The sequence below is a fragment of the Microcaecilia unicolor genome, chromosome 1 (genome assembly GCF_901765095.1).
Source record: "Microcaecilia unicolor chromosome 1, aMicUni1.1, whole genome shotgun sequence".
NCBI classification, from domain to species: Eukaryota; Metazoa; Chordata; class Amphibia; order Gymnophiona; family Siphonopidae; genus Microcaecilia; species Microcaecilia unicolor.
In genome coordinates this window covers 268,680,353-268,697,138 of record NC_044031.1, presented here as the reverse complement: position 1 = coordinate 268,697,138, position 16,786 = coordinate 268,680,353, and the positions used below count along the sequence as shown (strand labels likewise).

The window sequence follows — 16,786 nt, the reverse complement described above, 5'->3', positions numbered from 1 at the left end:
CAAATCTCGCCCCAACATGCCCCCTCGTGATTTGGATGCACCACATACAAACTGCATAGAAAAATGTCTTAAAAATGGGTTTCAAAAATAGCAATTTGGATGTTTTGGCAAAAAACATTCATCTGCTCCTTTGTGCTGCTTCTTGGACATTTTTCTGTTTCAAAAATGAGCACCACAATGTGTTACAGCTTCCACTCATGAGAAAGACCATTGTTTAGAACTGAATTTCACTCCTTCTAAAATTTATCCTGGACAATTATCTATGGTTAATATTATTCAAGTTCCTTGGTCTGATCATTTTTATAGTCTTTTACGAGCAAATAAAATGATTGTAAAATCAAACTATGGCCATGAAAATTCTTAAGAATTTTGAACATAATCAATTCATGCATTTTTTGGCAGGAATCCTCAACTAAGCTTCCAAAATAGGATTTGATTAGACATGTACTACTCCTTGGTTTTCAGAAGAGATAACATTTCTTAAGAGATTGTAAATGTAGGCTAAAAGGATTTGGTGAAAAACAAGGGCGCCAGAGGATAAACAAAAATACAACCATCTGCTTGAAAACTATCAAGCTCTGGTAGCCTCAGTTAAGAAAGCCAATTATTGTGTGTAAAAAAAAAATATATATATATATATATAACACAATAATATATATCTTGCTATCTCTCATCTGTGTGAGCTATTTTTGACTGTCCACAGGCTAACTAAATCTAAAGGCACAAATGAGAATTAATTAGTGGTATCCCCTGACCAATATGCTAATTTTCTTCAATCTTAGGAACAGTATAACACATGCTAAGATAATCATAGTTCTTTATTTTGACATGAGTCTTCTCTTGGTTTGACTTCACAATGTCATATATAACAAGTGTACTCCAATGTTCATTAAACCAAACTTTTAATTGCTAATACATATACATATATTATCAACAAACACAAGATTTCCAGAGCTCTCTTCTTCCCGTCTTGCTCACCCTCAAGCACACCACTACATACTCCTAAATCAGACATTCACCCCCAAACAAGATTAATCACTATGTTTACATTATCTTCAAACTAATAATTAAACTGCCTCACTCAAGTTTGATCAGGCTATAAAGATCATAACAGTTAGAAATCAAAAGCGGAAACCAATGCCGCTGAGTTCCTTCAATACTGGTAAGAAGATGAATAGGTGAAATTTCAAGCATTCACGGTTATCCAAGTTCAAAAAAAAACCTTTTGATGAATATTATGCGAAACCAAGTGCTGCTTGACCAGTTGTAACTCCAACTTATTAACGTGCTTGGCCTGCATACTGCATAAGGTGAGACCAAAAGACAATAAAGTATCATAGAGCAGCGGGTTTAAAATTGTAGGATGTCACTGATCCAATCCCAAGAACTACCACTGTTTGTCTCCCTCCCTTCCCAGAGAATGCCAAGAACTGCCACCCTGCCTTTTCACTTAGCACTAATGTTTCCCATCTTCCCTCTTGACCTAAGATCTGCTTCCAGTTCCACCAAAGGAATAATAAGCCTTATATATATTTAAATGAAGCATATAAAGCAATCTTCCCAAAGGTGTGGAGCCTAATTGCTGCTATCCAGAGAAGCTTTTGTAAAATTTAAGGACAGAATTTAAGACAGGGGTAGGCAATTCAATTGCTGCCAACCATTTGGGTCTTCAGGATCTCAACAGTTAATACGCATGAGATGCTTTTGCATACAGTGCATGCAAATGTATCTCATACATATTCATTGTGGATAACCTGAAAGCCCAACCACCTTGCAGCATTTGAGAACCAGACTTATCTGTCCCTGATATATGACATTCACTCTACCTTCCAGAACAGCTATTTTCTGCAACCTACTTTTTGACTTCTAAATACATATCAAATTATTTTCCCATCAGAACTGTATTGCTGTTTATGAAGTAAAAGTTCATTGTTCGTTATTTAACATATGGACCATAAGATTATTGCATTATATTTAAGGGCAGAACCAGAAATTCCACATCATCTCACAAAATATCTCTGATGAAGATTTACATTTGGGAAACTCCAACTAAAGTGTATGTTAGTTCTATAATGTGTTGGGTACCTGCTGGAATGTTTTATCAACAGCTTGTGAGGCTTGCTCGTCTCCTTCCCATTCCTCCTCCTCTTCCTCACTTGCTTCAGAGCAAGAATCAAAACCGTCATTATAATACTCTTCTGCTACATAGGGGTCTTCAGGGATCTCTAAAATAAATCATAAAAAATGCTGACATGTCACTAAATTATGACTCATAATTAGCAAGCACTTCTATTGACCAAAATTAAAATCAATCAAGTCAATATTCACCCAGTACTACAAGCAGTATTTTTAAATCCCATGTGTATTCAGTGCCACTATCCTAAAATAGTCAGCAGTGTTTAGCATACATATAAACCGCCGACTGCTGCCAGCTCTTAGGATATCCAGTGATATTCAGGGGTCCTTTTACTAAGGTGCGCTGAAAAATGTCCAGCGGTAGAGTAGGCGCTGGTTCTGGGCGCAAGCAGATCCATTTTTCAGCATACCTGTAAAAAATGCCATTTTTAAATTTTTGCCAAAAATGGATATGAAGCAAAATAAAAATTGGCGCGCATTCATTTTGGGTCTGAGACCTTACCACCAGCCATTGACTTAGCAATAAGGTCTCTCACATTAACCATGCGGTAATCACCTATGCACGTCAAGTCACAGTTACCGCCTGATTTTCGCCACACGCCAGAAAATAAAAATTATTCTCCAGCACGTCTAGTGGGCGCGCGTAAAAAATGAAATTACCGCACAGGCCACGCAGTAGCTGGGCGGTAACTCCGAATTGGCGCACGTAAGTGGCTACGTGGCTTAGTAAAATGGCCCCTCAGTCATTATCTGTATAGCTAAGCAGTTTAAGTTAGGATATCCTTTTCCTAACTTAGGGGTCCTTTTACTAAGCTTACCGCAGGAAAAAAGGGCTTACTGCAGAGCGCGCTCTGGTGTAATTTTTGCATGTGTGCACTTTACCCACACACTAAAAAATAAAATGTATTTTTTGGTGTAGGGTCGTGTCTAGGGGGGTGGAGAATAGTTGTTTTGTGCTAATCGGTTAGCGCAGCTACATTGCCATATTAGCGCATGGTTAGTGCATGAGCCCTTACTGCCTACATAATGGGTGGTGGTAGAGGCTCACGTGCTAATGGGAAAATTAGTGCATGATCATTAAAGGGGAAAATAGAAAAAATGGCCATTTTACCCTGGCGGAAAAATGGCCTTTCCGCGCAGGAATGACCTGCATAAGGACGCACTAAGGCCACTTTTTACTGCAGTTTGGTAAAACAGCCCTTAAACCACTTACCTATTTCTATAGCAGCAAAATATTGCCAGCTGTCTGTACAGGTAGGCACAATACTCATGCTCTGGGCTTGCTCTGCCTTGGCACTATTTGGATAGTGCTGGGCAGTATATAAGAATTTTTAGCAACACCATTTGTTAACATAAAACATCCCAAACAAATAAAATATTCTGAACCCAATTACTGTCAGTAGTAAAAAGAAACCCTTTAGGTCCTTTTAAAATACCCCTCCTTACTTAGGGCCTCAGGCCCATCATTTCTCAATTACTTGTGTACAACTGAGACTCCCAGCCCCATTTACAGGAAGCTCAAACAAATCTTGTGATTCTAACTTCAAAGCCCTTTTGGACAATATACCTATATCAGTTTCTTAAATTCAGCTGAACCTCCATCAAATACTAAACAAAAATTAAAATCTTAAACTGAACCCCCCCCCCCCCCCCCCCCCACCAGTAGCAATGGAGCCTCTGCACTAACTGTAGTATATAAACACTAGTAAAAAAAAAGCCCGTTTCTCATTGAAATGAAACGGGTGCAAGCAAGGTAATCACCTTCTGACATTAATGTTTTTAAGGGAAGTTCCAGCATCCCCCATCCCTCCCAATTCCAGGGTTCCCCCTCTCTCCCAGTTCCAGGGCCCTCCCTCCCTCCCAGTTCCAGGATCCTCTCTCCCTCCGAGGTTCAGGGTCCCCCCTCCCTTCTTCCCAGTTTCAGGGTCGTCGTCCCTCCCTCCCAGTTCCAGGGTCGTCGTCCCTCCTTCCCTCCTTCCCTTCCATAGTAACATAGTAGATGACGGCAGAGAAAGACCTGCACGGTCCATCCAGTCTGCCCAACAAGATAACTCATATTTGCTGCTTTTTGTGTATACCCTACTTTGATTTGTACCTGTGCTCTTCAGGGCACAAACCGTATAAGTCTGCCCAGCACTATCCCCGCTTCCCAACCACCAGCCCCACCTCCCAACCACCGGCTCTGGCACAGGCACAGACCGTATAAGTCTGCCCAGCACTATCCTCACCTCCCAACCACCAGCCCCTCCTCCCAACCACCGGCTCTGGCACAGACCGTACAAGTCTGTCCAGCACTATCCCCGCCTCCCAACCACCAGTCCCGCTTCCCACCACCGGCTCTGGCACAGACCGTATAAGTCTGCCCAGCCCTATCCCCACCTCCCAACCACCAGCCCCGCCTCCCGATCTTGACTAAGCTCCTGAGGATCCATTCCTTCGGCACAGGATTCCTTTATGCTTATCCCACGCATGTTTGAATTCCGTTACCGTTTTCATTTCCACCACCTCCCACGGGAGGGCATTCCAAGCATCCACTACTCTTCCAGTTCCAGGCCCCCTCCCTCCGAATTTTAAAAGTCATCCTGACTTACCTCGTTGGGGTTACGACGGCCGGCAGCAGCGGTAAAAAGCGTGCAGGCTTGGCACTTCAGTTTTCCCTTCTCTGTCTCTCAGCTCTAGTCCCGCCCTCATGTCCTGTTTCCGCAAGGGCAGGACCAGAGCTGAGAGACAGAGAAGGGAAAACTGAAGTAAGTGCCGAGCCTGCATGCTTTTTACCGCGCGAGGTAAGTCAGGATGACTTTTAAAATTTGGAGGGAGAGAGCCTGGAACTGGAAGGGAGGGAGGGAGGGACAACGACCCTGGAACTGGGGGGAAGGGAGGGGGGACGCTGGAACTGGGAGGGAGGGGGGCGGACGACAACCCTGGAACTCAGAGGGAGGGAACGAACTTCTGGTGGGTGAATATTATATACAGCCTTCCCTTCTCTCTGAGGGTGGGGCACTGAGAGCAAGTGCGAAGCCTGTGGTTGGTCCCTTCTCCTTCTGACGTTGTATTTCTTTCCCTGGCAACTATACAGAGTTCCCTCGAGGGTGGGGCGATTATGAACCCTACGAACACTACACGGCTTCACTGCCACGGAGTCAGCTTCAGAACGTTGGAGGTGCGAATTATTATATTAGATACTTGTGTGGGATCCCCACATATAACCTGTTGTGATTGTGCTAACCCCCTAAAACCAGAGTTTACAACTTAATCTTTGACCTATTGACCTAGTGATACTGCTGCATGCTCCTATGTGGAATATCTCGGTTCAATTCATGAGCCTGCCTTGTGTTCCTTGGGGTGTTTGAGGATGCGGATGGTACAAAAGCACAGTTAATGCTCCTGGAGAAAGGGGACACACCCTCAGAAAACGATGCATCTACTGGTCAGACTCAGAATGTATACGTACCAAAACTAGCAAAGATACCAGAGAAGGGCAACTAAAATGAAAAAGGGAATGGAGCAGCTTCCCCATGAAGAAAGGCTAAATGTTAGGTCTCTTGAGTTTGGAGAACAGACAGATGAATGGAGTTATGATAGAAGTATATAAAATCATCTGCAGTGGAACAGGTAGATAGGGAATGGTTATTTGCCCTTTCAAATAATTTGCATTGGCATTTAATTGCCTCAAGAAACACATTTTAAAATGTTATTACTGATCCCTCAAGCATCGTATCATAATTCTCTGTACAATGGGGTAGATTCAAGTAAAGGCACCAAATGTTAGGTGCAAAAAAATTGAGCGCTAAGCAACTATTCTATAGTGAAAAAGTTGGGCACTGAAGCCATTATGAAATACTAGAGTAAGTCAGTATTTGAGCATCATATTTTAGGTGAAAACATTTATACCATGTCTAAGGCTGGTGTAAATGATCGCACTTAAATACTGTTAGTTGCGTGCATAACGAACATTATTCTGTAACAGTGTGTAAATGCCTGGCATACCCCTGACCTGTCCACTCCTCCTTTGCAGTTAAGTGCTATAGAACTTACGCACTAGTGGAGGAGTAGCGTAGTGCTTAGTGCAGCGGACTTTGATCCTGGGGAACTGGGTTCGATTCCCACTGCAGCTCCTTGTGACTGTGGGCAAGTCACTTAACCCTCCATTGCCCCAGGTACAAAATAAGTACCTGTATACATGTAAACCGCTTTGAATGTAGTTGCAAAATACCACAGAAAGACCCATTTCCCTTTCCCCTTTCCTTAAGGACTAGATTAAGTAAATGGCACCTAAATTTGGGTGCAAAAAAAATGAATAGTGAGCACTATTCTACAAGTTGGGCACCATTTATAGAAAAGCATGTAGTGCCGGGATACACGCTCACTTTGGGCATGAGGATTTACAGCAACTGAAATACAGTGTAAATCATTGTGTGTAAATTAGGCGCAGAGCCCCTGAATTGCCTTCAAAATCTGCACTATGGTTCACAAAATTATCTACGGTGCTTCATGACAGACTTGATCGACCTACCAACCAGAAACACATCCAAACCAACACGAACGTACCTAAACCTCCACTACCCAAGCTGCAAAGGACTCAAATACAAATCAACCTACGCATCCAGCTTTTCCTACATTAGCACACAACTGTGAACGCACTACCAAAATCCTTGAAAACCACTTAAAACCCACCTGTTTAAAAAGGCATACCCTACCGATCCAACATAAATTCTTGATCTCTGCGACACAACAACACTAAAGTTCGTCATAGTCTTTACACAATTTCTCCTGTTGTAGGATCACTTTATGCAATCCTACCACATGAACCTTATCCTACCACAACACCACCTTGTATTTGTTTACTACGGAGGCTGCACACAGCTCTCCGGCACAATGTAAGCCACATTGAGCCTACAAATAGGTGGGAAAATGTGGGATACAAATGTAACAAATAAATAATATCGCATACATCTTTAGTGAACCCACCTGAGCCCCTCCCACAGCCCCGCCCCTTTTTCAGTTGCACGCTAAAAGATTCGTGTGTGCATCTTTATTGATTAGCATCTAGCAAGATGCGCACATAAATCCAAATTATTTCCAATTAGTATCAATAATGGATTGTTAGTGCCCAATTACTGGCGCTAATTGGCTCATTATTCAATTAAGATACACGTGCAAATTAAGCAAGTGTCTACATTTGCATGTGCAACTTTGAGCACCATATATAGAATCCAGGGGAAAGTTTATAGAATAGCATCTCAGTGCAGTTAGATGAATAACTATAAATTGGTGCCAATTAACATGACTAAAGGGTCATTATTGTCAGTTAAAGGGACCCTTTTACTAAGCCATGCTCAAAAGTGTTTGTAGTGCATGGGTCTTCTGCACGCTGTGGCCACTTTGAGCACAGGAGCCCTTACCGCCTAAGGACAAAATAATGTTAATTGGGGAACTGGTTTGCAAATCTCCAAACCACAATAATTTAGTTACATATATATGAGTTATATACTTATATATTTCATGATTTTTTAAAATAAACTTAATTGCTTGTTTTCTATGACTCCCTGATTGCAGGTTGGAGGAGGAGCGGGGGGGGGCGGGGGGGGGAAGGGGGACATTTCATCCTTCACCTGCTTGCACCTATTTTTACTGTGGGTAGATTTATTTTATTTTATTTATTGAATTTTCCATTTTAATTTCAACATATCACTTGAAATTTGAAAAGATGATTTTAAGTCAAAATATATACATTAAAAATAATAATTAAACCAACTTTGTTAACTATAATCTTATCTCTCGCCTCCCTTTTATATGCAAACTGCTTAAATGTGCCATTCATGTTCACTGTATTGAATTTCCTTCATCTCAAGTTAATCCAAATCTATTCCAGTCTGGCTTTCATTCTATACATTTCAACAAAACGGCTCTATGTTTTTTAATTTATTCAATTGCAAAACAAACACATATCATAACTTTGTTCAGAAAATACAGGGGCCTTTTTGCCAAAAAGCACTTCCCCTTTCGCCTCAAGGTCCAACAATATCCTCACCAGACTAACTTTGGCCCTACTCATTTCTACCCTAATTATTACTCAAAGGGGCAATGACATTGTCCTGCCCAGCCCTATTTGTGGCTGGACAGATAAGCAAGTGCTGGGCAGATTTCAGTAGTCTGTGTCCTAATTATGACTGGACACATAGACCATGACTGGACAGATTTGGATGGGCTGGAGTAGGGCTCCAATGACAACAGAAGGAGAGGATCAATGTACCCTCCTGTTTTTACATTTAAGACAATCATCTTCTTTTCATATCTTCATTTGATATCTTCTACTCTCATCATGTATATCCTACTCAGACTCTTGTAAGTACCTTATAAGCTTTCTCCATATGAATGTCCCTTAAGCTTAAAAGAAATGAATATAAAATGGACTCAGTTTCTGGAGTTTTCTTCCATGGTTGGAGTAAAACCCAGAACAGAGACAGTGCTCAAGTTACAGCCAGCAGACAGCTAAGGACAACGCCTGGAATGGATTCCTTTGAACCAGATCACTGAAAGCAGGACTGATTCAGCCCTTTCCAGCAGTAACAGAGTTCACTTCCATTGACTGTGCTTACGCTCTGGAGATTTCTGATGCAACTGGAAAAGAATCAGTTGAGAGCTGAGAGGGAACCGAGGACACTGAAAGTGAAGTTGAGCTGCAGAAACCCACAGGATTCTTAGGTGGCATTTCAATAATAGATTGCCAAAATATAGACACCTAATCATTAAATTCAGCAAGTATAAAAAGTTCCATTTAACTTACTTATCACATTGAATGAAGGAAAAGACTTCAGATGCTCGGCTTACTATTGTATATTTTCAACTGTAACTGCTGTGCGAACTTCCTCATCAGTCATAAAAACCTCTGTGGACTAAATTGTGTTAATTTTTTATTGATTATTTTTTCTTATTTTTTTTCTCTTTCTTGTCTTAATAAAGTAATATTACAAATATCATCCATATCAGGAACACTAAGGCTCAAGGACACTTATCTTAATTTTTGTATGGCTCTCATCAGTTTGCTCAACAGAGCGCCTCTGTTTCAAGGCTTGCTTCTTCAGGAGTCAAACTGCCATCCATTCACATTCTGTGTCCTCAGCCAGGACATGATCACTGTACATCAATAAGGGAACCCTTAAACTATAGGGCAGCTTCTCTCCTCCTAGGACCTCTGTGGGCTGTGAGCGTACAGTATTCTATAAGAACCCTTTAATGCATAAGTGTTCTTAAAGATCATAGAATAAACTAGCTCTGGCATGCCTAAATGAAGGGGACTTTAGCTGGTGTAAATGGACATACTTAAATGCATCATTTGCACACAGTATTCTGTAAGTGGCCCACATAAATTTTGGCCATGTCTCAGGCATGCCCATGACCCACCCATCCTCAATACTATTTCTGGTAGTGGTCTCTTTGCAACTGGAAGCACATTTAGGGCCCCTTTTACTAAAATGCACTAGTGATTCCCAGAACAGCAAATGCGACACAGCCCATTCGAATGGGCTTTGTCACATTTGCCATGCAGGATTCGCTAGCGTGGTTTGGTAAAAGGGACTCTTAAAATGTAAGATGACAAACTTTAAATGGTCGCTTCCTTAACACATTAGTTATATCACATAATATGACTGAAAAGACAAATGACCTTGCTGCCCTTAAGGTCTCTTTGATAAATGCATGCTCAGTTAAATCAAAACTTAATACAATTTATGACTTGATTATAGACTTGGAGCTAGATATTCTCTCTATTACTGAAACTGGGTTGCATTTAAATGATTTAGTGATTTTATCTCAGCTCTGGTCTCCTGGCATTTTTGGGGTTTTTCCCAGCCACATCTTGAGGGCAAGCATAACAAATATTCAAGTTAAAAAGTCTAACTTAGGGGACGTTAATCTACATGTAGATATTTCTACTTCTGCTTTGGTTACAGAATTTTTCACCACCTTGACTTCATGGGGTTCTTCTCAGTTAATTTGTTTACCTACAAATACTAAATGTGATACTTTATACCTAGTATTAATTCACTATCAGGCCAGCTTTGAGGAGCCAGACTTGAATGAACCGACATGGTCAGATCATTTTATGATATCCCTTAGTGTGGTAAGCTTGATACTTCAAAAACTTAATTACCTATGGTCTGTAAATTCCATGCATATAACTAATCCCTCAAAGACTGCTAGAAGTTCTAGATCAATGAAGGATTAAAGAAAACTGCTCTATTTCAGATCTAGTAGATTAGCTAGCCAACAGGAAACTGAGGCTGGAGAACATCTGTTGGTCACAAATTTAAATTTTGGTGGGAAAATGAGGTAGGAAATTTGTTGGTACAGTTCTGACCTGGGGAGGGGGGTGGGGGAATTTCTGTAGGTCATATTCTAAAGTTTTCAGCAGCGAGAAAAAGATATTTGTCTTTGGCGCAGGTCCTTTATTTGCTAAATTTATTTTGAATGAGTGGTTGCCTTGGGACCAGGCTTTTGGTGCTAGGGTCACCCCTAGTACAAGAGGGATTGATGGCAAAAATGTGAGCGCTGGTGGCCTCCTTGAATGTACAAGTGAAAAATAGATTAAAACCCCTCACTAAGGAGGATGTTTACATGTTAGCCAACCTGTTTGACCAAGGTAAAAAGGAATATTGCCCTCCAGTGCAATATACTGGAGGCATGAATTGGTTGGTGATTCTGATGGATGAAAGGGACAGCTAGAGCTACCACCTGCTCCCCCACTTTTATTCACCAGTTCTTCTTGGGCACTACTGATCTATCTTTGCTGAGACTCCTGTAAAAACTTCTATGATATGGTACCTTGCAGGGCCCCTTGAAGCCATGACTGCAGACTCATTAGCATATTGGGCACACAATTCTGCAGTCAAGCAAGACAAGGTCACCTGACACTTCCTTTCCCACCCACCAAACTGTGTTTTCCATCAATGGATATTCCCAATGGCTTATTTTGTCCTTATATGGAAAGATGATCCCCCTAGCAGTATTACTGCAAGACTACCACTAGGGGTCAGGGGTGCCATTTTGGATCCAAGCACCAGCAGGGCAGAAGTGACTGTGGGCTATTGTGTACATGCATCAGTCACATTCCTCCCCTTTGCTTTCGCTTTACTAGCACACATAACAGTTGCATCCCATTTGCTTTGGGCATTGGAGGGCTAGTTTTCTGCACTGTTACTGTGCAATGGGATGTGCACTCTTGCCTCTAGTGCCAGAATTTTGAGCATTGGGTCCACTGAGTAAAATGTAGATGACACAGCAGTGAAAAGAAAAAGAAAAGCAGTCTTCCAATCCTTTTAAAACTGAGTCTAAGAGAAATAGCATCAAAATTTCAGGACCGCAGCCAAATCTAAACCCATGCTGCCAATTTGTCTAGAATCCTATCAATTGCTACATGATCATCTAGTTCTTTTTGCACTTGTTCAAGTATCTTAACTAATAAAAGTATATTGAAAATTAGCCGATAATTCAAACAGTTTGCTGCTGATTCACTTTCTTTTTTTTAATACTGGAGGAACTGGGAACTAGTTTAAAATGCAAGGCACCAACAGATTAACCATACTTTAAATAAAGTTGGTTGCTTTGAGCTCCTTTTACTCAGCTGCAGTAAGCACTAGTGAGTGTTTACCGCAGCTTACCATGGAAGGCGCTGAAGTGTCCCGCAATATCTTCCAAATGTGAATGCGCAAGCCATGTATTAAATAATTTTTCAGAATTTTTCTCGGAGGGCATGTCTCAGGATGGAGAGTGGGTGTGACAGCGTAAATCGGTTAGCACAGCTACACTGCCTCGCACTAACTGATTAGCACGGGCTTATCGAGTGAGCCCTTGCTGCCTACAAAATGGGTGGTGGTACAGGCTAAACATGTTAATAATTGTTAATGGCCAAGCGCTAATGCCAACATTAGTACATGACCATTGATTCAAAAACTGGGAAAAGTGGCCATTTTCTGGCAGAGATACAAATGGTCTTAGCACATAGGAAAGACCCACAAAAGGGTGCACTAAGGCCACCTTTTACCGCAGCTTGGTAAAAGGACTTTTTTTAAAACCATATTTACATAAAACATAGACAGTGCTTTTTTTGTGCCGGTATGCGCCAGTATGGAGTACTGGCATCTTTTTTTCCCCTTCCCCATCTCCCGCCTCTCTGCTGTGACCACAGCTGCTTTTCCAATGAGCAGCAGCACCGTGGGCACAGCAAGAAGTAGCAGGCGTGGGGTCATGCGCTGTTGTCTCTGCCGATCCCCTACCCCAGAACAGGAAGTTGATGTCAGAAGGGCAGGGGATTGGCAGAGCCGACAGCGCATGTCTGAACACAGTGGCGAGACGCCTTTTACTTCTTGATTTTCCCACAACTGCTACTGGTTGGAAGAAGCAGCAGCAGGCCTAGGAGAGTTGCTGGATGGGGTGAGAGGAGGCAGTGGGAGAAATACTGGATGAGGAGAGAGGGGGCAAGGGGAAAAATGCTGATGGGGAGAAAAGGGGTAAGGAAAGAGATGCTGGATGGAGAGAGAGGGCAAGAGCAAGGGAGAAATGCAGGAAGATTGAGTAGTAAGAAAGAACTAAATGTGGATAAAGGCAGAAAATAAAATCGAAGAAAGCTTAAAGGAAAAGCCGGAGAGAAAAGTGACAAACAGGAAATCCTGGAAATAGAGCTAAGAGAAGACGAGGAAAGTAGAAACCAGAGACTAGGACCAACACAAATGAAAAGAAGTACATTGCCAGACAAAAAAGGTAGAAAAAAGAATTTTATTTTAAGATGAAGTAGTGTGGTAGCTGTGCTAATTTTTTTGATTGTTTTATTTGTAGTTGTTAATTTGTAATGTAGTGAATGGAATATTCGAAATGTATGTCTGCTATTTTTATAGCAAGGGGAAAATATTTTGGTTTTTCTGGTGTTATCCTACATGCCAGAGTCTGATTTTTTTTTTTTGGGAGGGGGGGTGTTCAGCTAATTTTTTGTCTACATATGTTATTAGTTTACGGTCAGTCTTTATAGTCAGTCTTTTTATATGCTCCATGGCTGGTAAAATAGATGTGGCTACTGTGGGGGTGTGGCTACTATAGGAGTGGAGCCATAGTGATTCCGCCCTTAAGGTTGGCACTGTATATGTACCGGCACCTTTTTTCCTACAAAATAGCACTGGACGTAGCCATCTTATCTAATCTACAAGTGATTGGCTGAATCACTTCAAATGAATAACTAATATTAATTTGATTAAAAATGGAAGATCCCAGTGTTAGACCTGAAAATTTTGGTGTGTACACTGTACAGCTTTATTAGGCGACCTATACAAATTTGACCCAGGTTAAAAAAAAAATCTGATTCCACCTCCTATCTTACATGCAAGACATTGATGATTAGAGCATTCTGGGGTATAGCAGCACAGGTGTCTGTTTCTCAGTACATTTTTTTCAAAATAAAAATATTATAGGTAGGACTTATGATTCTAAGAGTTTATAGATTGTAAATGTAGCAAGTCTGAACAAAACATAACTTATATGTGTAGTGCCAATGTCTGAGGTCTTCTAAATACAGCTTATAGAAGCCTTGATATCCGGCACTTCAACATATATCTATACATATTTATTTATTTATTTATTTATTTATTTATTTATGGCATTTATACCCTGCTCTTCCCGCTCGATAGCAGGCTCAGTGCGACTTACAGGATGCTGTGCAGAGTATCATAGAGATAACACAAGAGTATGGTATGAAGTATCACAGAGATGATCCAGTTGGAAAGAGTAGGACAATAGGGAGGGATGTGTGGGAGAGGATTGGAGTATGGGTAGTGTGGTTTGAGTTCGAGAATTAAGTTGGGTTATTTGGGTAAACCTGTCTGAAGAGGTAAGTTTTAAGCAGCCTTCAGAAGGGTAGGTGTTCATTGGTTGTTCGGATGTGTCGAGGTATATCTCACACTAGTACACTGTAGATCCCATATAACAGACTCTGGGTTCCATGATACTTGGTAGCATTATATTGAATCTGGTATTTCGAGCTGTGTTACACAGAGTCTACACTGTATATTCAGCAGCAATAGCTATATTTACAGCACCATTATTATTTTATTCTATATTATATTATAATTATTCTATTATAGTTTGAAATGTCTAGGTTTAACACTTCAAAATTTTCTCCAGACATTTCACTGAATATTGACCTGTTAGGTGTTTATTTTCCAGCAAATATGTGCTTTAGGAGGGTACTGAAAATCTGCTTACATCAGTGTGTTTGTATCATAGCATTTAATTTTAGGTACATTTTGAATGTATTCAATTTTTTTTTGCCTTTTACCATTCAAAATGTTATATTGGCATACACTTTTTCTCTATGCCCTTCTTCATTCACAGCACACTCTCCAAAACCCCTTCATCACCTTCAGCAGATAGCTGGCAGGCAAATCCAACCCCCTGGCCAACAGACTGAGCAGGATCATGCAACCATATGAGTTGTCACTCAGTTTAAGTTTTACCCGCAAGATTTTCCAAGAGTAGGGCACCCCCTCAGTGGATGTCTTTACCACTCCATTAAACTACAAGGTCCCCCAGTACTATTCCAGGGTCAGGGCAAATGACAGACTAGCATTGGATGCCTTCCTTCTCCATTGGGGGAATGGTCTTCTGTATGCATATCCTCCCATCCCTCTCATGGGGAAGACTTTGCTGAAATTCAAGCAAGACCGAGGAGCAATGATTCTGATTACTCTTTATTGGCCCCGGCAGATCTGGTTCCCTCTTCTTCTGGAGTTATCCTTCGAAGAACTTTGGAGATTTGAGTGTTTTACAACTCTCATCATGCAGAATGAGAGATCTCTTTTGCATGCCAACCTCTAGTCTCTGGCCCTCACAGACTGGATGTTGAGAGCTTAGAATTTTCTTCCTTGCATCTTCCTGGGGGTGTCTCCAAGGTCTTGCTGACTTCTAGGAAAGATTCCACTAAGAAGTGTTACTCTTTCAAATGAAGGAGGTTTGCCATCTGGTGTGAGGACTGAGCCCTAGATCCTATTTCTTGCCCTGCACATACCCTGCTTGAATACCTTCTACACCTTTCTAAGTCTGGTCTTAAGACCAACTCTGTAAGGGTTCACTTCAGTGTAATTAGTGCTTACCATCACCATGCAGAAGGTATGCCCATCTCTGAACAGCCTCTAGTTGTTCGCTTCATAAGAGGTTTACTTTTGTCAAAGTCCCCTGTCAAACCTCCTTCTGTGTCAATGTTGTCCTTACCCCGCTGAAGAAACTTCCTTTTAAGCTGCTGGATTCCTGTGATCTGAAGTAGTTGACCTGGAAGGTCATGTTTTTGGTGGCTGTTACTTCAGCTCACAGGGTCAATGAGCTTCAGGTCCTAGTAGCGGATCCACCCTACACTAAATTTCATCACGATAGAGTAGTTCTCTGCACACACCGTACGTTCCTGCCTACGGTTGTGTCGGAGTTCCATCTAAACCAGTCAATCGTTCTTCCAACATTCTTTCCGAAGCCTCATGCCCATCCTGGCAAATGCGCACTGCACACCTTGGCCTAGAAACGAGCATTGGCTTTTTACTTAGAGTGGACTAGGTCCTAGGGACAGTCCACCCAGCTTTTTGTTTCTTTTGATCTCAACAGGATGGGGGTTGCCATCAGGAAACGCACCATCTCCAACTGATTGGCAGATTGCATTTTGTGAGCGATAGATGGGAGTAGTGCAGACCCTGGTAGGGGGCAACACTACTACACCCTCACACTCTAAAACCTAACAACTGAGGGGTACAATAGAAATATCTTACTTACTGATTCTTATATCAGAACTTACTTATTACCTAGGAGACAAAAACAAATGAAACAAGAGGCGCTGCTAGGAAAAAGAAATATTTCTACTTTAATAGGGTAAATACTAATACAGAGAGACAAAAGAGGCAGAGCAAAGCAATCAGGTTAGATGGTTAGGTGGGGTAACCAGCTGCTAACCAACTCCTCTGCTAGAGAAGGAGCTACACCCCCTTTCTGTAGAAATCATACATATATTTATACAGGCCAAAGACTGGCTGGAATACATTATCACATGACATTTGTGGCATGACCTGTGTACAGGTATTCAACCATCATTCTGGACTGTCCCTTAACTGCAGCTCCCAACCACATTCCCTTCTATCACCTATCTTGACATGCTTTTCTATCACTGTACGCCCTCTTATGTTACATTTTGTACCATCTTTGCACTGCTCTATGACCTCAGTTACTCATTTGTTTTTTTTTTTTATTTAATCTTTATTAATATTTTCAATAACTCACAAATCAATGTGACTTAGCAATCCATCATCAATTCAAAAGAAAAACTTATTAACTCATAGAGCGTAAGGAAACAATACAAACAATATTTTCCGTCCACTATTAAAGAAAAGATGATTCCAAGAAAAGGAAAGAAATTTTTAAACAAAGTTACAAATTAATACATAATTGCCACCTCTGTGCTCAAACTCCAGCCTGCTATGTCACTTTAACTCTAGCTTCCAAGAAATCTTTAAGCTGTTTAGGGTCCACAAATTGAAATCGTTTACCCTCTAGCATTACTTGACATATACAAGGAAAACTAATACAAAAGTTTGCTCTCAAGGCCTCGACTCTGGGGCGCAGTTCCAAA

General features: G+C 41.3%; 1 protein-coding gene across 1 annotated transcript in view; it reads right to left on the bottom strand.

Moving 5' to 3' along the window:
- Nucleotides 1-16,786, bottom strand: part of NEK11 (NIMA related kinase 11) — a 489,228-nt gene that overhangs the window by 215,757 nt on the left and 256,685 nt on the right. Inside the window, 1 exon segment of the mRNA XM_030206452.1 lies at nt 2,086-2,225. Coding sequence (XP_030062312.1) covers nt 2,086-2,225 — 140 coding nt within the window.